This window comes from Aethalodelphis obliquidens, unplaced genomic scaffold (genome assembly GCF_003676395.1).
Source record: "Aethalodelphis obliquidens isolate GAN/ISIS:26980383/991018 unplaced genomic scaffold, ASM367639v1 scaffold7, whole genome shotgun sequence".
Classification (NCBI taxonomy): Eukaryota; Metazoa; Chordata; class Mammalia; order Artiodactyla; family Delphinidae; genus Aethalodelphis; species Aethalodelphis obliquidens.
Genome location: NW_020837951.1, coordinates 3,701,196 through 3,715,293, shown reverse-complemented (window position 1 = coordinate 3,715,293; position 14,098 = coordinate 3,701,196). Strand labels below are relative to the sequence as shown.

Sequence of the window (14,098 nt, the reverse complement as noted above, 5' to 3'; positions counted from 1 at the left end):
CCCGGGCCCCGAGGTGCTCACCATGGCAGCGTTGTGCTCCTCCAGAGCGGCTGCCCTGGTCACCTTGCGCAGGAGCCGCCTGTTCCGAAGCGCGTGCTGCTGCCTCTTAAAACGCTCATAGAGTAACTGGTTGTGCAGTAAAAGCAACTGGTTACGGAGGGAGCGGGTCTCATCTGAGGGAGCGGAGCCTGATTGTAAAGCAGAGGGAGGGTGGCAGAGACGCCTTTTACACAGCGTTCAGTCAAGCCCCAGCCAGCGGTTTGTTAGCTTAAGAAACACGATTCTTGAAGAAACAAAGTCACTCACTTTGCAAACGACCACCTGGTTTCCAGCCACAGTCACTCAATGGGGAAGGGGGAGGGGCAGTACCTACTACCCATCTTCCTTTTAAAGGAACGCACAGGGGTACAATGTAGGATGGCTCTTTGAGAGCTCCAAGTGTTTTTCCCCACAAATCTGCTATCTATCATCTATCTATCTATCTATCTATCTATGACTCCATTTCTTGCTTCTTGGTAGGTTATCGCTCAAGAACTGTCCCAGCACCACTCACTTCACTTGGATCTTTTCTAGGGAAGGCTGGCATGAGGCCTGCCTCTTTGCACTTCTGTTCTCAAGCACGTGGTACTTGCCACTTTTCAAAAATAGGAAATGCTGACTTTGCAACACGTGAGAGACTCTGTACCCAAGCAGATAACCCAGCTGGAGCAGTAGGGAAGGGGAGATGTTTCCTATAGGGCACCTCCTTCAAGGACAGAAAAGGCAACAAAGCAGGATCTCTATGGGCTGGATTTGGAGCTAAAGTAACAACTTTACCTCCGAAGTGGGTCCAGTCGACAGACTTGCTGGGTAAAGACAACCTAGGAAAAAAAAGTTTTTGAGTGACAAAGTTACAGATCTTACCTAGAAAAATTTAACTGGACTTTTAATTGCAGCAACATTAAGTCACTTCCTTGTGGTCACAAGTGCACAGGCATGAGAAAGTTTCAAACACAAAGCCCACCTGGGGTAAGAGGAGGGGCCTTATAGCTGATGGAAGGGGCCCCCATTAAGCACCACCAAGTTTCCAGAGTGGAAAGGCCCTAACTCGGAGCTCATACTGCAGCCTCTGAACTTTGGTCAGCTCTCCAAGGCAACTGAGTGATCAAACACACTGAGAGCTGTTTTCAACCCTCTCTGTTGAGAAGCTACTGTCACCCAAGGTTAAGGAAAAAGCAGGTAATTTACCTGAGTCTATTACACTAAACTTCATTTCAAAAAGGGATCATAAACATTACAGTTATCTGTCAAATTCCACCTTAGGTTATTCTACAGAAGAAAAATTAAAACTAGCATTCCCCCAAGAGCCTGTTTAGAAATGGCATCACTGTGGACTAGTGATTCCCTTATTCTTTCTCTAGATCACCTTTAAAAGTGTAATAAAGAAGGGGTGAAAACAGTGCTCTCTGGCAGGTTCTTAACCCATGTGAGCAGGGGCAGGCTGCCATGAACTTGCATTGAAATGCTGACGGTGTTTACCTTCCATCTAATGGACTATGTTACCAAAACAAAACAACAACAAATCTGCAGCTGGAGAAGGAGACTTCGTGACCACTATTTCTATATTATTTGAACACCATAACCTCATCCTCAAATTTTCAGAGAGCAAAGATGAAAGCATTTGAGCTTCTTCACAGCACAGTGGCACAAAACAGCCCAATATAAAAGACTCATTTTTAAATGGCCTGTAACCTAAGGAATTACCTGAGTTTAACGCGCCTGTGTGGAGGATACACACATTCATGTACGTCAAAGGCAACAGGCTAGAAGGACGCCTGACAAAACAGCGAACCAACTGCCTCTGGTGAGCACAAGAATAATTCCTGTTTCCAACCACCAGCTTCTTGTAGTTTATAATCAAACGGAACGTTTAAAGGAAAAGAGAACAGCGCTGCCGCGCCTCACCTGTTGAGCTCCTTGCTGTGCGCGTCTGCCCCTTGCTGTATCAGTCTGTCCAGCACTTCCATGGGGGAGGCAGAGGGCATGAAGTCCTCCTCCGTGTTCCCTTTTGCTTTCTTTAGCAGTCCCTCCGTCTTCTTGCTGACAAAATGACGGGCAGTCTTTGGCAGTGCCACCTCAAAAAGATGATCGTATGGGGGAGGTTGCCCACCGCCAAACCCCACTCCCCTCTGAGGTGGAATTTTAAAAGGGCTGGGAGTGAGGATGCTGCTCTCCAGAGAGGCCTGGCGCTCTCTGTCCCCGGCAGGGCTCTCCTCGGCGCCTCCGCAGGGCAGGTCTATGGGGGTAAAGGCTTGCTTTGGGGTGTCAGGCCCCAGCCTGTCCAGGGCGGAGTTCAGAGGCTCAGGGTTCGCACCGGTGCCCTGGGCACTGGAGACGGCTGAGTGGGTCTTCCGCGGGCAGCCCGGGAGACTGTCCCGGTAGAAGGGAGAGTCAAAGCCTCCGCGAGGAGCTAGGGGCTCGGCGTCGGCTGTTGTGATCTCAGAGAGTTCTTTAGATATTGCCGCTGCGAGCAGGGAGGGAGAGAAGAGACAGCACAGTCAACAGGCCAACCTGGGTAAGGTCAGGCAGTGTGGGGTTGCACGCTGCCCTGGGCCCCCCAGAGGGACAGATAAACAGTGGCCTCCCTTTACTGGGCACAGGACTCAGAATACAACTCCCATCTCCTCCCCCAAGAGAAGAAAAACCAAGCAAGCCTGTGTGTGTTGACGCTAAATCCTGGTACTAGGGCACAACGAGGGCTTTATCAACTCGCAGCGATCCCACGCAAGGCCAGAATCCCGCACGTGTTACCTTCTTCTTTATCTTTTTCAATACTATCTTCTTCAGAAGCCAGGTCACCTAAAAACCCTGGAAGATCACTGAGAGTGACAGACCCTTTGCTCCCAGGTAGCTCTTCTGAAGAGAAACAAAGACAAAGAAACACACTGGTCACCCCCGTCACTGTGAAAACTGCTTCCACTGTAACAGAATAGGTCTACTATGGTTCCTTCTGCTGAAGACAGAAAGCTACCACAGAAAGCCAAAATATGACAATCATCTAACTAAAGGTACCAAAAAAGAATCCCACAGAAAATATAACTCTCTGTTCTTAACAGCTCAGAGAACAGATAAAGCCACAGTTCGACCAGCTCAAAACACAGGCACTTAAGAGCTTTGGGGCTGTTGTTATGAGGCTGGCTTTTCGAATTAATTATGTTTCATCATCTCTGGGCTTCAGTGATTTGCGGTGCTCCAGAATGTCCCTGTCTCCACATATAGCCCATAAGAACCAAGCAAGGTCTCCCGTTACCCGAGATTTTACCTAATCCTCTGTCATTCGGAAGATGGTGTTGTCTATGTAGACAGGGTCTTGCAGAATCTGTTCTCTCTTCCTGAAAAGACAGGTACCATTTGTATCACAAGGCAGAAAATTGTGTACATGTTCTCTAATATTAGAGAAATATCCTAAACACCTACAATTTTAGCATATTGTAGCGGAGTTTAAAGTTTAGCCCCATGGTTCTCAAACTGTTTGGTCTCAGGATGCCTTCCTATTCTTAATAATTATTGAGAATCTCAAGGACTTTGTTTATGTGGTTATACCTATTGATAGTTATCATGTTACAAACTAAAACAGAATTTTAAAATTATTAATTCACTTAAAAATAACAAACCCAGGAATTCCCTGGAGGTCCAGTGGTTAGGACTCCGGCTTTCACTGCTGAGGGCAGGTTCAATCCCTGGTCAGGGAACTAAGATCCCGCAAGATGTGCGGCGCGGCCGAAAAAAAACGACCCAATACACGTAAACATAAATAACATTTTTATGATAAATAAAAATAAGTTTAGTGAGAAGCGTCAAGCTGTTTCACATTTTTGCAATCCCTTTCATATCTGGCTTAGGGGAAGAAAGCTGGGTTCTTATGTCTGCCTCTGCTCTGCTGCTAGGCTATTCTGGCTCAAGTGTATGAAGAAAACTCTAGGGCCCACAGATAAGTAGTTATAAAAAGTAAACAGACTGTTTAGATAACTGTGGATAGCCATCTTTGATACTACACTAAAACTTGACAAGGGGTGTTTCTTCAAGGTTAGTTACAGTGCAGAATCTGGAACCATGGCAATTCACTCTTCACACTGTGTCGAGATCCACTGGTCTGCCTTGTCCCCCAAATGCGTCTTTTACCTACGTGTGATTCTATAACATATACACTGGGCATGTAGAATACTGGGTCACCAAGGTATGCAGATCTTCTAAGTGTGGCAACATTTCATTATACAATATCAAAACCTCAAATTATTAACCAAGCTTCCCAAGACTTTTCAATCTCATCATAAAAGACTTGGGGAAACTATTAAGCTCTTGGTGCCAGATATCAGTTTTTTAATATTCTAGTTTCACCTTTTTATCACTGGCAACAAATACCGTCAGTTGTTTATCTTGAAGTGACAGACCCAGTTTGTCATCTAAGAAGCTAACTGCCTGCCAGACACTCAGGTATGAGTAACCATAGTTTGTCACCAGTTGTTCTTTCAAACAAAACTGCTGCTCCATGAAAAAAAGCAACTAGTTCAGCTCTTAGCTCAAATAACGGCACAAGTGCTTGTGGTGGCCACCACACACTGGTACGCACTCAGGTGCTTGATGTCCATTTCCTACTTCATCACAAACAATATTAAACATATGCGTTCTTTCTATGGAATACTCAAGGTTTGTTTTGTTGTTGTTTCTTTTCTTCTGTTAAACTGAAAGAACACATCGAGGAAGAAGAATGCAATGCCTACTAGGAGAGTGTGATCTATACTAAGGGGCAGCCCTTTTACCCACCATTGTTTCTGTGCCGTGAGTGTAAGTGCCAATGTGGTAAAAAGGGCGAATAACCACTTAGTACTACTAAGAAAGGAGTTCTGACCTGGCAGATGCCCTTGAAGCGTTTTGAGACCCCTGCAGTGAGCAGATCACACTCTGAGAGCTGCTGGTTAGTCTATTTTTTCTACCTCAACAAAATAAAGGCCATATAGGGTTAGTCTATTTTGAATTGATCTGATTCAAACCCATTACATTTTAGGTCAAACTTCTATCTGGCATAACAGGCTTCACAAAGTGAGGCTGGAAGCACGTCACCGTGCTCGGGCGGGGGGGTGGGGAGGGCAGCGGAGGAGCCCAGGCAAACCTTCTTGGGGGCTGTGGCCATGGCCTGCGGGAGTGAAATGTGCACGTAGTCGTCCGAATGGCAGGGTGGGGCTGGAGGAGGAGAGGTTGCAGGGGTTCCCAGAGGAGTTCCTTTTCTACCTGCTCAGAGACAAGAGCAGAATATACACACTTTGAGGAAGTAAAACAATTAGGAAAACTGCCAAATTTGTTTCCGCTTAACTATTACTGCAAAGAAAGCTGCTAGAGTTAACTTTCTGGGGATCTAGATCAATCTTTTTTTTTTTTAGGTTCACTTTATGTGTTCTGAAAGCTCCAGGGGTTTGTATTGTCAAAAATAGGTTTACTACTACAAATGGCTCTCAAACTCACTATTAGATCTAAGAGATAGTTCCTTATCATAAAAGGCCGGCCCCAACCAACCAGTCAAATCTAACCTAAGACATACATACCCGCTGTACCAAAGACTTTACTGTAAGGGTGTGACAAATCAGGTGGGACATTTCCAGGAGAAGTTGGAGGAGTGGTCATCCCACAAACCACAGATGGGCTCCAAAGAGTAGCCTAGAAGTTAATAAGGCAGGTCAGCGATGAGGAACGAACAGCTACGCCTCCCGAGTTTTAAGTCCATGATCAATGATCTTAAACTTAGCCTTTCAACTGGAAAAAGGCATCTTATTAAAGCCTTATCAAGAGACACATTGCATTTTGTAAGTCTAGACTCCAAGAGAAAGCCAAGTGGCAACAGTAACTTTTCTTGCAAATGTCATGCATCCTTAAAAACTAACTCCTGAAATGAGCAGTGAGAGATTTTCCCAACCATAGGCTAAATCCTGACCCAAACGGTCAGCTTCACCAGCAAGCAGAGAAGAAAGCAGGCACACTATTTGACACCATACTTGTGGCGGCTCAGTTAACAGCCGTGTCGACAGGGAACTCAGAGGCTGAGGTAGCTGCCCTGGCGTGTTTAACAACATCAGCCGAGAAGTGGAGTGAGGGGTAGAAGTAGCACTGCCTACAATGGAAGGGAAAGAACACAGCGGGTCAGCGTGTGGCTTCAGATTATCCTGATAAAGAATTACGGTCCTCGAGACCATTTGATCATTTAAAAGCCTCTTTAAATACCCTTTGGAAATAAAGTTTAGTAAGGTTTGATGTCTAGTTAAGCTTTAGGATAACTTGAAAAAGCACAACCTGTATGACAACTTTGCTGGGTGCTACCTATAGATAAGCCTAGACTTTTACATGAATCCAGTTCTGAACTGTCCAGGTTCGTTCAAAACTGTGTCAATGTGACAGCCCAGAGGGCCTCACTAAAAGTGTCTGAAAAAATCTAAGACTCCTTTATGAGCTGGAGCCTAGAAGCCAAATCCTTTAATCCATTTTCTTTGTTAAGTGTTGACACATCCCAAGTCTGCTGACATACTATCAAGAAGGAGATCAAGGACATGGGACTGTAAATTAAATTTCGGGGAAAATGGAGCCAAATTCAAATTTTAAATATTTGGGAAACAGTTCCTAGGAGCTGACCTAAGTCTTATTCTAGGAAAGGGAAAAAAACTCAACAAAAATAAACAATGCTTTCTAGAGACAAAGTTGTAAAGCAGATAAGTACCAAAGTCACTTTTTACCATAGCTATTCTGTGTGTCAACATAAGAGCTAGCGGTGACATCGGCTGAACGATGAGGAAGACGGGCTGAGATCTGGTGAGACACAGAATAGCCATCTTCATATGAGGCTTCTGTAGGGTCCAGAGAGATTTTGGCACATTCTATGACAACATCATGTGTTTCTAATCTCTTCCACCTGTGAAAGGCAACGAAAGTCAAGAAGTGCACGTTATAATCCATTTATTCAAACCATCAAATACTGAAGAGTGCTAACTCAGTGCCAGCCACTGAACTATGGCTAGCAAAGAACAGGCAGAACCGCGCCAGCCCAAGCACTATGATATAAAGAATTAGCCATTCATTTTACAAACCTATACCCTCCCTATTTAAAATGGTTATATCAAGTTATCAGAAACTAGTCCGAAACAAAAATTCCATCAACAAAAGACCCGGCATAGCCTCAGAAGAGAACACAAACTATGCAGAGCAGCCACCAGGGGAAACTCTCCTTTGGCACAAAGGTAATCAAACAAGAGGGAGACCTGGAAACCGCCAGGTAGCTGAGGCTGACTTAAGGTCTCCTATCAAAGCCTCAGGATTCTAATCCATCCCTAGACCAGAAATACAATGCAGCAAGTCTCAAACTGAGAGAAAGCCCATGAGGATATCTGAAGAATTGTCTGAAGAGTCCTGTTATGTGATCCAGAGTTCCACTTCTAAGAATTTAGCCTATGGAAATAGACACACATCAAGATGGACAACACTCAGCGTAGCTTGTAATAGAAAGAAGAAAGGTCCAACCAAAGAGGAAGATTCTACAGAAGAAAAATTATTACACCACTGTGAAAAAGCATGCTTTCAGCAGATCAGTGGTTGCCAGGAGTGAGAGAGGAGACTGAACACCCCTCAAAGGGCATGAAGGAACTTTTTGGGCAGCTTCCAATTTTAGCTGCTTCCAGCTGAATTGTTACCCTACCTCCATATTTCTATGCTTCAAATTTCCTGATGTCTGAATTTTTAGACATCAACTATTTTTTAAAATTAATTAATTAATTAATTTTTTGGCTGTGTTGGGTCTTCCTTGCTGCACGCAGGCTTTCTCTAGTTGTGGCGAGCTGGGGTTACTCTTCGTTGCGGTGCAAGGGCTGCTCATTGAGGTGGCTTCTCGTTGCGGAGCATGGGCTCTAGGCGTGCAGGCTTCAGTAGTTGTGGCACGCGGGCTCAGCAGCTGTGGCTCGCGGGCTCTAGAGAGCAGGCTCAGTAGTTGTGGCACACGGGCTTAGTTGCTCTGCAGCATGTGGGATCTTTCTGGACCAGGGCTCGAACCCGTGTCCCCTGTGTTGGGAGGTGGATTCTTAACCACTGCACCACTAGGGATGTCCCAAGACATCAACTATTAAGGTCCTTATGGTAGGAGAGGATTTAGGTCACTTCCGTATATCCTTTTCCCTTCTCCCCAGTGCTCTCAAAACAGTGTATCATTGTTTTGTTGTTTCAAAATTGGTTTTGAACAATTCATTACAATGACTAGATAAGCACCACTCATGGCTGAGCCAAAGAATATACTACAGTATTTCCTTTGCTGCTCAATCTAGTTTCTCCTGGAGTTTGAATGTTGTTGCTCCTTTTCCTCAGTCTTCTAATGTGTCTATTACTAATCCTTCCTAATGTGGCTCTAGCAGTTCTGAAATGATGCCTAATATAATTTGTTCATAATGAAATGCAAATAGTCTACCAGGATTATTCACCCTCTCCTAAAGAGCTCCCTGCTGGAGCCCCCCCTCCCACTGGTTGTTCTCAGCTTTGCTGTGTTATACCAAGACTTCCCTTGACCAAGACCCGAAGTCACGTCCATTTCGTGGACCCCGTGTCTTCCTCGATTTTACTCTCGTTTTGGTGGAAGACATGCTCTAGGGGTTCACTGAGGAAGGGTACAGGTGAGGTAAATTTGAGTCCTTGCATGTCTAAAAATGTCTCATACTTGATAGGCAGTTTGGTTGCGTATAGAATTCTAAGCTGATAACCTTTTTTCTCTCAATTTTGAAGGTGTTTCAGAAGCTAACCTCATTCTGATTTCTGATCTTTATAGTTTTGGTTTTTTCTCTCTGAAAGACTTATCCCTGGTGTACTGAAATTTCACAATATTGAGGCTTAGTAGCATTCTTTTTCATTGACTGTGCTGGGAACTAGATAAGCACCTTCAATGTGGAAACTCACGTCCTGCAATTCTTATATTTTCTTGTATCATTTGTACTTGTACTGGAAATTTTCTTCTGTTATTTCTTTCACAATTGCTTCCCCCACCAAAGTTTTCTCCTCCCCTTTAAAGACTTCTTTACTAGACTTCCTGGACTGATTATTTTAAATTTCTTCTTTCATTGTACTCATCTCTAGCCTTTGATTCTGCTTTCTGAGATATTCTCAACTGTACCTTTCAATTCTTTTACTGCAATGTTTATTTTGGCTATCATTTTTCATTTTCAACAGTGCTTTCTTTAGTCTCTGACTGTGCCCTTCTGTGGCATCCTGACCTTTATCTATGCACAAATGCTTCCTCTCTGTAGCTACTGTAGATGTTTTCTTCTGCTCTCTGTATTATCATTGTTTCTAGCTCCTTTTTCTTCTCTTTACATTGGTCTCTTATCTTTGGTGTTAGAACTTCCTTCAAAGGCCAGATGACCCATCTATCCAAGGTGAAGGAGGCTCTGTAAGTTGATCCAGGAGGCTTCCGAGTTAACACAGATTGGACATACACATCCAATTGTAGACTCTCCCCAAACCCCACCAAGCCTAGAGTAAAGATTCCTTTATTTGTTTCCTTTTAAATATAAACCCACAAGAAAGAGAAGAATGAGAAAACAGAGAACAGCACCACATGTTTTTGAAACTAGAAAGCAGATAGGCAAGTGGTGACTGACTCAGTGAATCCAGGAAAGCAGAATCCTAAGCTGCCAATGTTTCAAAGCTAAACGTCAACCTGATTTATACTGAGGAACCCTTAAAAAGCTAAAGAATTGGTATACGTCGAGTACTTCTGTACACCTGTACTTCTGGAGATGAGTGACAGGTAGGTGAGGGCAGCTAAAACCAGTAAGACAGGGTAAAATCTACCGAGGAGCAGTTAGAGCCCTGAGACTCTGACTCTACGCTCCCACTTTTCTCACCAGAAATCCAGATTATTCTCTGAGGAGGTTAAACAGAGAGTATCGGGACTGAGGTACTCCAGAAATGGCTGAGGGCACGAGTACTATTCAAACAAGAGGATTAAGTGAGCATGTACATTCTGAATGCCAAGACTACTAACCTCTCCCCACCAAGCAGCCTCCTCCCTCTAGGAGTAGCCAAATCCTGGCCAGATTAGACATCAGAAGACCCTTTCCTGAAAAAGTCCGACCAGCTCAAATGGAAACCAATACTGACATCAGCATCTCCAACAGATGCTCAGATCGACCTACAAGTGAACAAGCCCCATCCCTGTGAGCAAAGCTTTTTAGTCTCCTCACCCAGATATAAACCAATCTCTGCAGAAAGCCTCAAATTTTTAAAAAGAATAACAAAAGAGCAGTTTAAAGGAAACAGATTATGTAGGGAAAAGAAAACCTTAAAAAAACGCCTATCAATCTTATCAAAGACATGAGAGACTCCATCCATGAAATAAAAACAGGCTACTATAAAAAAGGAGCATTCAGAGAACTAAAAAGAGCTCTTAGGTACTGAAAACGTGGCAGAAATGGAACTATAATAGAAAGATCAAGAGCTAAAGACAAGGAAATCTTTAGGAATATTTCCTAAAGAGAAGAGGAGAGCAAAGAAAAGCAGAGAACTGCTCCAGGAAGTCCCAAGCAGAATACTAAGAGTTCCAGAAAGAAAGACAGAGACAGTCAAGGAAAAGAAATCAAGCACAAATAATTAAAGAAAATTTCCTAGAATTTAAAGATAGGAGCTTCCAGATTGGACAATGAGAACACATTCATATCAAGGGACATCACTAGGAAATTTCAGAATATTACAAGAACAACCAGAAGACAGTAAACACAGATGATCAGAAATCAAAATGTCTTTTGATTTCAATAGCAGCATTGGAGGCAAGGCAGCAATGGAATAATGCCTTCAAATTGCTGAATGAGAATGACTCCCAATCTAGAAATCTATACCCACATAGAAAATGACATCCTTTCTCTAAAAGCTACTAGAAGATATATTCCATGAATGTAAGAGTGACCGAAAAAAGAAGGCATGAGATACGGGAAATGGGAGAACCTGCACAGGAGAGAGGCACAGAGAAGCCCCAGGAGAACAAGATGATAGCTGTGTACGAGGCACAGAAGACAACCTGGTCAGATCAGAACAGACATGCCAAGAGACAAGCGTGTTGCAGGCCATCTCTAAGGTTTCTGCTGCCACCATACCCTCTTTGTAACTGAGGGACAGAGTGTCTAGGTGACAATAACTTGTTGGTACTGAGCTTGTCTTGTTATGCACTAATGAAGTTCCTACTCTCCCTTCTCTGCCAGGATCAGCTGAGGACATTCATTTCATCCCACAGAATGATTCTGCTCTGACCTATTCCTGGAAGCAGCCACAGTGAGTTCAGGAGCACAAACAGAGCAGTCCCCTCCCTCTGCCATATTTCGGCAGCACATCCAGCTCCTGGCCCTCACTATCTGGCCTCGCCAGATGCCCTGACTAGGGGAAGCCTTATGTTTCCCAGGACTTGTTCATGACTTTGCCCACCGACTTCCCTGGAAGGGACTCCTGTAAACTCTCAAGGAAGGGGACACCCAACCAAGACTCAGACACTCAGTTCCTCCTCTCGCCTCCTGGGAACCTTCACCTCATGATGACAAGACGGCCTTTTCCAAGGCCAGACTTTGCTTCCTAATTAGCTTTTCAAAATGAAACGATACATGTGGTCAAACTATAAAGAAAAGAAAGAGAATGATTAAAATAAAAGCAAGAATAGTAGGTGCCTCTGAGGTGAGACATGGAACAGGGAGAAAGATGGCTGCAATTGCGGAGGTTAATGTCCCATTTTTTGCAGCCAAGTGGTAGCTACACAAGTATCCATGTGTTATTACTAAACTTTTCTTACACATTTGCTATGTTTCTCTACATATATCTCACAGCAAGTTGCTTTAACCTGAGGTTCGTATGGCAGAAGGAGGGCTCGTAGAGAAGTGAAATTTGCTGAAGGGGGATCATGCCGTGAGCCACCTTTCCCAGTGGGAGATCCTCCAATGTCAATACCCGTGGACCCCTTGTCCCCCAGAAGGCTTCAATCCCCAGCCTGGGGAGCATGAGGCTGGCAGCCAGCCAGAGAGAAGCGGCAGGGAGGGCCTGAGCCTCTCACAGCTCAGTGTGTAGGATTTCACCCTGGTCCCCCCTTTCCAGTCATGACTCAGCTCCACCCTCCATCATGCTTGGCGTCCTCAAATCAGGAGCCTTGCAGGCTCCACTTCCCCAGAGAAGGAACCTGGGCACTTCTGCCAAGCCCCGTGGAGGATGGCAGTCGCTTGGCTAAGCAGGACAGAGAAAGGGACCCAGGGAGCCCGGCCACTCGACGTCCAGACTCTCCACAGTGCACTTGGTTCCAACCACACACCTCAGCGCCCGCCTTGCACAATCACACTGAGCTGCGAGCCTTTCTGGGGTTCTGCGGCGTGGGTACCTGCACTGCAACCTCCTCCATCCTGTCTGTGAGGAATACGCTTTAGACTCACGCATACAAAGTTATTTTACTGTAAAAGTCCACATGGACTTTTAATGGAATGATTCCATAAACAGAAGAACATGCTTCCCCAACAACACCTCAGAAGGGACATCTCCGAGGTCACATTTTCAATTTCTTAAGTGAGCCTATAAAATTCTGTGTCACTAGTTCAGTTTCTATACCTTCGAGGGTCCAGTTCATGGTCCTTGGATCCAGTCACTAATTCTGGGTGAATTCGCACATGCTCCATCATTGGCTGGAAGAGTTTGGGTTGACAAGTTATAAAAGGCTTAACTTTCTATGGTATTTCTACACAATGAAATATTATTTGACAATAAAAAGGAATGAAGTACTGATACATGCCACAACATGGATGAATCCCGAAACATTATGTTAAGTGAAAGAAGCCATTAACAAAAGACCACATATTATATCATTCCATATAAATGAAATGTTCAGGACAGGCAAGTCCTATAAAGGCAAAAAACAGATCAGTGGTTACCAGGGCTGGGGGCAGTGGGCAGCACAGGGAGAAGGCTGAATTTCTTTTCAAATTTCCCTGTCTATCATTTAATACAAAAGTTATAAATGCAGCCTATCTACACAGTTGCTATGTAGCAAATAAATGAGTTTTTGCTACTTACCTTGACCACCTCTTCAAAAGTCTCCAGGTTCTCCTTCATACTGTAGTGAGAACGTAGGAAGGAGACAAAGTTGCAAGGGTACATCCCATACAGGCGATGGAAGAGAGCGTAAACGCTGGCATGGAGGTGGACGAGATAGATTTCCGTTACGTGGCCTGAAAAAGAAAACATTGAAAGGAGTCACCGAGCTGAACACAAGACTGATGTGTGTGAAACAGACATGAGAACAGGGCTGCCAGCGTGACTCTGTGTACGTGTGCTCCTACCCTGCTCCAAAGACAGTTAAGTAAGTAAGAGCGGTTTTCTAAAATCCAAATCTGAACACACCAGACACCCCTGTCTGAAACCCATCAGTGGCTCCCCATGGCCTCTGGATAAACTCCTATCTACTTAGAGTGACCCATAAAGGCTCACACCGATCTAATCTCTGCGCTCCTCTCCAGTCACCCCTAAAATAGGACCCCAGACATTCTCATAATACTGAACCGCCTTTACAACGGTACTCCCTGAAATCTGTAATCACACTTCTCCACGGCCCTCCTCAGTACACGTCTCTTGAGAACAGCACTGACTCACTCACCTCTGTACCCTTAGTGCCTCGCACTGGGCTTGATGCGTGAGAGGCGTTCATATATTTGTGGAACGAATGTGTGAGAATGTTTTAAAATCAGTTTGTAGTCTTAGCTATGCAGATTTGTAACTATAGAGTGAAAAACTACCACCCAGAAATTAGCTTAAAGAGCTAAGAGTGGGAGAATTAGAAAATTTAATTCATCTAGCGTTACCTAGACCCTATGGAAAACCCCAAGTCCACAGTATACATAAAGCTCCTCTAAATTAATGGACATCCCCAGGAAAAGCCTACGAGACAAGCCGGCATCACATGCGCCTCAGGCTTGTCACTTAATCCTGCACAGGAAGCCAGAGTATTCCATTTCCCAGGGCTGACACATTTCATTCTTTCAACACGAATATCTCATGCTGGGATGACCAAAGGATTCCAAAT

The 14,098-nt window shown here is 44.5% G+C and overlaps 1 protein-coding gene across 4 annotated transcripts in view; it reads right to left on the bottom strand.

Annotated features, from left to right (window-relative positions):
* Window positions 1-14,098, bottom strand: part of TSC1 (TSC complex subunit 1) — a 47,270-nt gene that overhangs the window by 10,852 nt on the left and 22,320 nt on the right. For 3 of the 4 annotated variants that reach the window (XM_027104432.1, XM_027104433.1, XM_027104431.1), the window contains 11 exons: window positions 13,093-13,247; window positions 12,631-12,704; window positions 6,759-6,934; window positions 6,027-6,142; window positions 5,580-5,691; window positions 5,150-5,268; window positions 3,302-3,371; window positions 2,791-2,895; window positions 1,945-2,503; window positions 817-860; window positions 22-188 (listed from right to left, as the gene is read on the bottom strand). In XM_027104432.1, the coding sequence (XP_026960233.1) occupies window positions 22-188; window positions 817-860; window positions 1,945-2,503; window positions 2,791-2,895; window positions 3,302-3,371; window positions 5,150-5,268; window positions 5,580-5,691; window positions 6,027-6,142; window positions 6,759-6,934; window positions 12,631-12,704; window positions 13,093-13,247 (1,697 nt within the window). The remainder of the gene's footprint in view (window positions 1-21; window positions 189-816; window positions 861-1,944; window positions 2,504-2,790; window positions 2,896-3,301; window positions 3,372-5,149; window positions 5,269-5,579; window positions 5,692-6,026; window positions 6,143-6,758; window positions 6,935-12,630; window positions 12,705-13,092; window positions 13,248-14,098) is intronic. The other variant, XM_027104434.1, reaches the window with a different exon arrangement.